We start from the raw sequence: 8176 nt of genomic DNA, 5'->3' as shown, positions 1-8176 counted from the left end.
ATGTTAACACGATGAATTGAATACTTAATTTTCACCTTCATAGGTTACTCTTCTATCTTGATCAAGCTTGGCGCTTGTAATCAACTCGTTCAACTCATCACGTGGTATTCTATTGTCCATATTTAGTATAATGTAGCGTAGATCCGCTGACTCGATGTACCCCTTTTGGTTGGCGTCGAACAGTCTGAATGCTAACATCATGTCATTTTCTTTCTCGTCTTGTTTCTTCTTATTTTTCATTCGCTTCATCTTGCTAACCTGGACTGAGAGAGAATACATTGTTATCCTTGAATCGTTATATTGTCTTGTACAAGACCTGAAAGACTTTTGACTTCAATTGTGATTGTGCGCAATAACTTGCTTATTTCCCAAGACTTTTAAGATTGATGGTTTTATTGTTCGCCTTTTTTCCTTTGTTAGCAATTAACCCATTCGCTCCTGGAGATTTTGCCGAAAAACGCGTTTTGAAGCTAGTCGAGTGGTTTTCTGGTCACTGTCGCGCTATAAAGAGCTAAAACTTACCACAAACTGGTTTACAGGTCGAACACTTCGCGGCCTTCTGATCCAGATGCAAAATATCAGCTTGCGAAGTTCGGGCATGCGCAGAAAGCAAAATTTCGACAGTTTTTGGGTTTAAAAGTGACACAGCAGTCTTGACTTCTACTTTCGCTTTCTCTCCTCCCTTCTTTTTTGCTTTTCTTGCCTCATTTTTTTTTCTCTTGCTGGGCATTTAGTAGGCTTGATTTTGGTGGGAAGAGTTTTTAGGAAAGCTTTTAGGATCTTAGGATTAGGCGAAAGAAAAGGTAGGTGATTAATGGAACAAGATTTTCATGGAGATTTTCAGGTCAATGTCACATGGTTTTTTGCTTGTTTCTCCGGTGTCCTTGACTGAATTGTGCTCATTCTGGTGTGGTTTGAAAGATCTCTTCACTCTGCACAAGTTAGTGAAGAAAGTTGTCCTTGACCGTTAAAACTGATGACGTCACAATGGGTAGAAAGGACCTGGATCCGCACGGGCGGTTACGGGCGGTTCAGGGGCGAATGAGTTAAGACGGAACATTTTGAACATTTTGCGAAAACAAGGAACCTAAACAGCCTGAATTCTGTCAGTAATTTAAAACGATTTTTAGGGGCTAATAAGCGACCCTTACAGCGTAGAGTTTTCACCAGGTCATTTTTTCTTGTTGTTGGATTTTCCGTTTTTTTTCTCAAATTTCGCAAACTCTAGCTTCCTTTTGGGCAAGAACTACTAACACCTACTGAGCACTTGAAATTTAAAACAGTTTTCCCCTTTTTTATCAAGAGTAAACTAAAAAAATGAATGGTTGTCTTTTGTAATCAGCTTTTTAGTAGAATAAGTGGAAAACGCTTCTCAGGGACAAAGCTGTTTTTAAATCTCTGATCAAAACAACATTACAGCCATGCCAATCCCCATCTCTCTAATCTAGTTCAGACTTTAAAAAGATCTTACCTTTAGTCACTTTTCAATCGTAGTTTTAAGAGAAACTCGCAAGAAAGCAACACTGATTGGAAACTATAAACTTCCAATACTTACCTCTAGCCTCTGACCATATCCGTCATATTTCAAATTTTTCGTTCGTTGTTTCTGTCCTGTTGTACTTTGTTTTGAATTTGATGCCGTTTATATAAGGTTTAATCAGGTGATAATTTCCCGGTAACTTGATGACGCTAGAAGTGGGTTTACTAAACCGCCCACAGCAATCCAATGACGTGTTTCCGAAAGTAATTTTTGTTCGATAAGTCCTATTTTTGTTTATGTTTGCATGGCAACATCAGCCGGTCGGTCGATACAAATTCTTTACAGGATAAGCTGGAAACGTGACCATTTATATTTCTGAAAATAATCATCAATTGAATTTTTCAAAACAGAAATCCTTATATTTTGTTTTTTGACAAGTTCTTAAATATTGATTTTTCTTTGACTTGACATTCTAGCTGTCCAAATAAAGTAACTGTCATTGCTTGGGATTAAAAAGAAAATCTTAGAACGCTGTACAATAGTTATGAAGCAGTAGTCGGTAAAATGTGTCATATTTGTAATGTGGATTAAAATAGGTTATATCGTAAACTTTTTCAAGATGTTCTGTCGGCGCGCTAAAACAAGAAAGTGCCAGGGAAAACATGTACAAGACATTTACAATCCAGATAAAATTTTATAGAATTTCAATTTAACAACTGCAGGCTTTTCTCAGTTTGTTGAAGGATTAAAACATTGCCCATTTTGCTTCGAATTTTGCTCGAAACTTTAAACAGCAAGGTTGGAATGAGAAATTCAGAATACTATAAATTTTTGCGTTAAATTGTTACTGAATTGATCGGAAAATTGTATTTCATTTTCAAGCGCAATTGTTGACAAGTTCAAAAATAGTGGTGTGAGCTCCGTAAATCAAAAGCTGTCCATTTTATCTATTTTCCTTAATATTTAGCCAGCTTTCAATAGTAGCAAGTTTGCCACCTTACCGATACACAGGCCCACGCATGAACAGTGGTATATTTGCTTTTCTAATAACATTTTCGCTTATTTTTCATCCTTCTGGCCCTTTGAAGTAAAACAGCTTTATCTTAGTTTAGAGGGTTCAAGACAGAAGTACGTACGTGTCATTTTTTTCTTTACCACATGCGCCGGTTTGAAATAAAATTGATACAGTAATCTTGTATCCAACTAGCTCAAGTGGAATAGTTCTTCTAATAAAGACAGGCGGAAATATTTATGTTTTAATGTTTTTTTCTTGTGAAAAATCACCTTAAGTTGATTTAATGGGAGCTTGTTTTTGTCCGGTAAAGTAATCAGGAATCAGTCTTTTGTCGACCCATGACCGCTAAATCAATCAAAAATCATCCAGTCTTCACTTTGTCAGATAAACGATGGCAACATGACAACATTATCGCTATAGTTGTTTTTGTTCTCTTAATTTATGAATATTAAAGAAAAAAACCACAACAACATTTATGGTCAAAGAAAGCATCCCCGCTTCTTCTATCCAGTTTAATACACTCTTTTTTTAATAAGAATGTTGTTTTTCCTGCCCAGGCTGAGTATTCTTGTTTTTCTGCCGATTTTAGCCTGAAAATATTCTTGTGTATTACTCTTAAATTATAGCTTATGACATTTCCGTTTTAGAATTTATTGGGGCATGAATTATATTTAGTGCAGGTTATTTCGTTTTGTTGGCTGGTTTTGCCGTTTAGAGAAAGGATTAAGTTAAAACATATTATTGGTATTGCATTTACAGATTTCAACACACAAAATTATATCCTCACTCTAAGCCTATGGTTTATTCTTAAGATATTCTTCAAATTTGGCAAATTTCAGCCTCGATATTCTTATAAAATACATTCTTGTTAAAAATAGTGTAACAAAGGAAACATGACAATATTTAGATTTTGCGTCATTCATTTTTTTTCTTGCGTGTTGTACAAAATTGAAAAAGATTTACGACCTGTAAATAAGCTATGTTTTTAAACATGGTAAGGTGTATGAAATGTAATAAAAAAAATTGGAATTCAAACAGAAATCTAAATGTCCACAAGGTACGATTACTGCAGACTTCTAATTAGCCTGCTCACAGGCTTTTATTCCAGCGAACGAATTGATTGTAACCATCGCGGAGGATCAAACGCTGGCACAAGCGGGGGTAGGGCTGGGTCGCTTCTCTCACAATCAGCGTTTGCCAATTATATAAAATTTAAAAAAGAGGAAACTTTTGCGAACAGAATAACTTCTGCGTAAATCCAATACAAAATTGAAATGAGAACTTTAATTTCATAACCTTTAAAACTACTTCCTTTACAATGTTATTTACACTGTATTAGGTAGGCATTTCTCATTCTGTCTCAGACTCGGGTTCGATTTCGTTCGATGGCCGTTCGAACTCTTTCGATTAGTTCAAAAACTGAATGTTTGATGTGATACGCCGAGGATTTTGCGTTAGTAATAATTATATTTTCTACTGGTCAGCAAAATTTGTTAAGCCCCCAAAGGGGATTTACCCTTGTAGTTGAAACAAGATGGTTCTTGACAGTTTTTCCGTCCAATATCCAAACCTTCGAAAACATTGATTGATAGGGGATTGATGTATTATTGTTATTTTGCTTAACTGAAAGCAAACTTGAACTATGAGGACGTGATTTCGAATTGCAGTCTGCTCAAAGCACGTTTTATTAGCGTGTTTTCTATCTTGCGGCGGTCATTAAATTCATTGGTTCAGTATTACCTTTCTGGAATTACCCGGCGGATTTTCGCGTAGCCTTTTCAGTAACAGCAGTAGGTGGACATGAATAATCGTGCAATTTTCGAATAGCGTGGTAGCTTCGTGAAACATTGCCAATGTTATTCACTTATATCGGGCACCAAACGTTTTAAAGCAATGCCAGGCGTCTTGAACATTAAAACTTTATCCCTATTTGAAATTATCCCACTTCTACTGTGAACGCGTGCGATCCATTTTTGAACTCATGAAAAATGAATTTTCCCTCTGAAGTGAGCGACGACGCGACATCATTGGAAGAAATGGAAGCTTTGGTTGTTATGGGGGGGGCTTGGAATGTGTGGTTTTTTTTAAACTTAGTAACCGTTTCTTTGCCTATTGATATGAATAATCAAGTTTTAATTAAATTTTTAGAATCCCCTTGGATCATGCTTATCAATACCAGCTGGAAGTATCTTGCCCCCGGGGGAGGTGGGAGGGGGGGGGCTCAAAAAATTATTTTACGGGGAGGCTCCGCCCCGAGGTCCAGCCCCTTGCAATTTTATCTGCCGTTTTGACAAAATCAATCAAATCAATCGATCAATCATTTATTTTGACACGTTACATCGAGGAGCTAGAAAACTCGTTCAAAATACGAACGTGTAAAAAAAAAAGCATCCCTTGGTATAAATTCATCCCCTTTGAAATATAAAAAAAATCGCTCTATTTAATGCTGATGCTGAATCTTCACACTTTGCTGGCGCAGCTGATCAACGGGAGACAAACTGTTGCCACTGAGTTTTTCATTAATACAGAGTAAAAGTTAAATAATTAATTTTCCATGGTCGTGTGGCGTCCAAAATAAACAGCAGTAACTTTTCATTGTTAGTATGATAATTCAGAAAGTGAATATATGAAGTTTCAAGGACGTGCTAAATATAATTAATTCGACAGTAACTGCAAAGACTTGTTAAAAACTGTTTTGAAGTAGGTTATTTATTGTCCTGTTTTTACTAGGTAAGTCAACCGGTTGACCCGTTGCTTTCGGGGCAGCTTCTCACCGTAGCTTTCTTATTGAGCCAGTTGCTGTCATGAGCTACTTTTCTTTACAGTATGGTTGACATGTGCGAGATGTAAAATTCCCATTCAATTCAGAGTATAATAATGTTGAGGCCCGTTGAAGACTACACCAAAAAAGCAATCTCCATCTCCCAGAACCGAAAACCGCAGGCCTCAACAATCAAACGTGGCAGATTGGCAAAACCCCTATTGATTTGACGAAACGTTATCCGAATGCAGGCTGATGTGAAGGGATAGTGTCACCAGAATTCTCCGAAGTTCTCGAGTCAATTTGATGCTAAAATCATGAAGGTGCACTCGCCGAAACAAAAAAATGGCCTTTGAACAAACCAGCGAAAAGACCTCTAACCGTAGTCCAAGTTGGAAGCTAACAATGATGGTAGGACGATTTTAAGCGACCCATTCTAGTTTACGCCTCCTCCCTCTTGACCTTCAGAAACTTGGACAAGCTCTTCGGGGCGCTTATTCGAGCGTTTACGGTATTTGGTACTCACCCTTAGTCAATCAATTTAGTACCATTAGCTGATCCTGCTGTTTTTATTAGTGGTGCAGACCACTTCCTCTGCCACGAATTCATTTTTTTAGCTATCCTATCTCGTCGTATCCGGGGTAAGTTGTAACGATTGCATTTATAGATGCTATGAAAAATGTGTATCGTTTATGACTGAGCTAAATGGGATTACTTTTTAAGCTGTCAGTATTCAGACGTTCAGCACCTACCAACCAGAAACCTCACTATGGCTCGGCATAGTTCACCTGAATGTCTCTCTTAAGTTTGCAGATATATTTTATAAGTATGGAGGCAAACTGAAAAAAAAGTGTAACGAATAAGATGTTGATCTAATACTTCAAGGAGGAATTTCTTTCTTGAATAAAATCATAGATTAAAGGGAAAGTTCAAAAAAGACCAACAACGAATGCTCGACAAATAACTATTTCAAGCATTATTCTTAAACACATTGTCTTCTTTTCAGTTTGAAACTGGTTTTACTTGACATTGAGCTTCAAATGCAACGAGAACGAAAACCTAATTCAAGCGCTGTAACCATTGACTTAGACATCGCCTTCTATGAAAACAAAATCATGGAATACGTGCTTAACCGTTCATCGATGGGCAAACATTTCGTCGTCCCTCATCCTGAAACCCATCAGGAAGCTCACGTGATCATTCCTTTGGCTGACGTCACTCCAAACTTTGTTCATCCACAAAAGAAAAAGTCTCTCCGAGATATTGCCAAGGACATCAGTGGTAAAGACGACTTCTGCTCTCTGTTTTCCACAGTTCAAGACAAAGGCTTTCTGCAAATGATTGATGCATTCGGTTGAGCATTCCTATAAGCAAGGGGACAGTTGCAAAATGAATCCCAGGTTTAAAGGGGAATATCAGATGTTAGATGGGGAGCCACTTTTTAATAAAATGACCCTAGAAACTGGCAAGCCTCCAGCTGAGTCTAACACCTTTTGACAGATTTGATTAAACCATCCTCGACGAATACCTCCCTGCATGCTAACGCCAGTGACTTGCAAAACATTCCATGCTTAGCAGATCCTGTCTCAAGTCACTCCATATATCGATTTAAAGGCAGCATCCCCAATTGCATTGAAAAACCTTTGACAACTGAGATCCACCCGGTTGCTTTGGTAACGGGTGCCGCCAAGAGGATTGGTGCTTCCATCATTAAAAAACTACACGATGGAGGATATAACGAACTGGTTCATTATAACAAGTCTGAAACAGAGGCAAGCAAGCTGGTCCAAAAACTTAACAGGTAGAAAAACATTATTGCAATCATGTTGCTCTACAATATTTCTTCAGTTTATCATTACATACTAACCTTCACAAACCACAGAATGCTTCTATTCAACCATAATCTCGTGCTATATATCGATGTTTATAACCTTTTTTCTTCACATAGAGAACGACAGAACTCTGCCGTGCTGGTACAAGCTGATCTATCATTTGATGTAAGCAAAACTGCCCAGCGGGTCATCACTGAAGCGGTGGAGGTGTGGGGAAGACTTGACGTCTTGGTGAATAATGCTTCCCAGTTTTTCCCAACACGCGTTGATGCAGTAACAGAACAGGAGTGGACAGTCCTAATCCAAGTTAATCTAACGTCACCATTTTTTCTCTCGCAGGTATATTGGACAACCATGTCAAATAACGTTTTAAACTTCTGATTTATCATTTTCAAGTTAGTTTTTGTAACGAAATTAATATTTTAACTTTTAGGCTGCACATCCTTTCTTAAGAGAGTCCAGCCGAGGAAGCATTGTAAACTTGTGCGATATCCACGGAGTGCGACCCAAGGCTAATTACTCAGTCTATTGTATCTCCAAAGCAGGCCTCTATATGGCTACACTATCATTGGTTAAGGAGTTTGAATCAAATGTCAGAGTTAACGGTGTTGCTCCCGGGTGCATCCTCTGGCCTGAGGGACCATGGGAAAGAATGTCCGTCGATGAAAAAGAGAGAGCGAAAAAACATCAGGAAACTCTGAGGAAAGTTCTGTTTGGACGAAGTGGAGATCCAGCTGACATAGCCAACACGGTTTTCTTTTTGTGTGATTCCGCAGAGTATATCACAGGCCAAGTTATAGCTGTTGACGGAGGCCGAAGCTTACATCAATAGTAGTTCCGTGCTTTTGATAAGAACATTAGTTTCGAGTGCTTATTTGCAGTTTTTTAAACTTCGTTTTTAAGGGTGCTCACTTTAGCCACTGAAAACTGAGTTCTAAGACAAAAGCGCTGTTAGTTTTTTTTTAGTGGGGGGTGGGGGGGGGGGTATATATATTTTTTAATTTCACTACTTAATATTGCTGGACGATTTCACGGTTACCCTAGATTTAAGGTGTTGTTTGGAAGCTGCCATTTTGCCTGACATTTCT

At 38.0% G+C, this 8176-nt stretch overlaps 1 protein-coding gene across 1 annotated transcript; it reads left to right on the top strand.

Moving 5' to 3' along the window:
- Positions 1-5321: 5321 nt before the first annotated feature.
- On the top strand, positions 5322-8046 carry LOC140921801 (3-oxoacyl-[acyl-carrier-protein] reductase FabG-like). The gene is made up of 5 exons (XM_073371800.1): positions 5322-5341; positions 6263-6537; positions 6757-7057; positions 7205-7427; positions 7522-8046. The coding sequence occupies exons 1-5, from the start codon at positions 5322-5324 to the stop codon at positions 7918-7920; spliced, it is 1218 nt and encodes a 405-aa protein (XP_073227901.1). The 3' UTR covers positions 7921-8046.
- The last annotated feature ends 130 nt before the right edge of the window (positions 8047-8176 follow it).

Source organism: Porites lutea, chromosome 12 (assembly GCF_958299795.1).
Source record: "Porites lutea chromosome 12, jaPorLute2.1, whole genome shotgun sequence".
In the NCBI taxonomy this organism is placed as follows: domain Eukaryota; kingdom Metazoa; phylum Cnidaria; class Anthozoa; order Scleractinia; family Poritidae; genus Porites; species Porites lutea.
This window is presented reverse-complemented; position numbering and strand designations above follow the sequence as displayed.

Bases quoted from the DNA above. Each gene is read 5' to 3' on its own strand.
- LOC140921801 (XM_073371800.1), top strand. From the start codon at position 5,322: ATGGTTGACATGTGCGAGAT. The intron at 5,342-6,262 runs GTAAAATTCCCA...TCTTCTTTTCAG, and splicing joins ATGGTTGACATGTGCGAGAT to TTTGAAACTGGTTTTACTTG. The intron at 6,538-6,756 runs GTAAAGACGACT...ACCTTTTGACAG, and splicing joins TATTGCCAAGGACATCAGTG to ATTTGATTAAACCATCCTCG.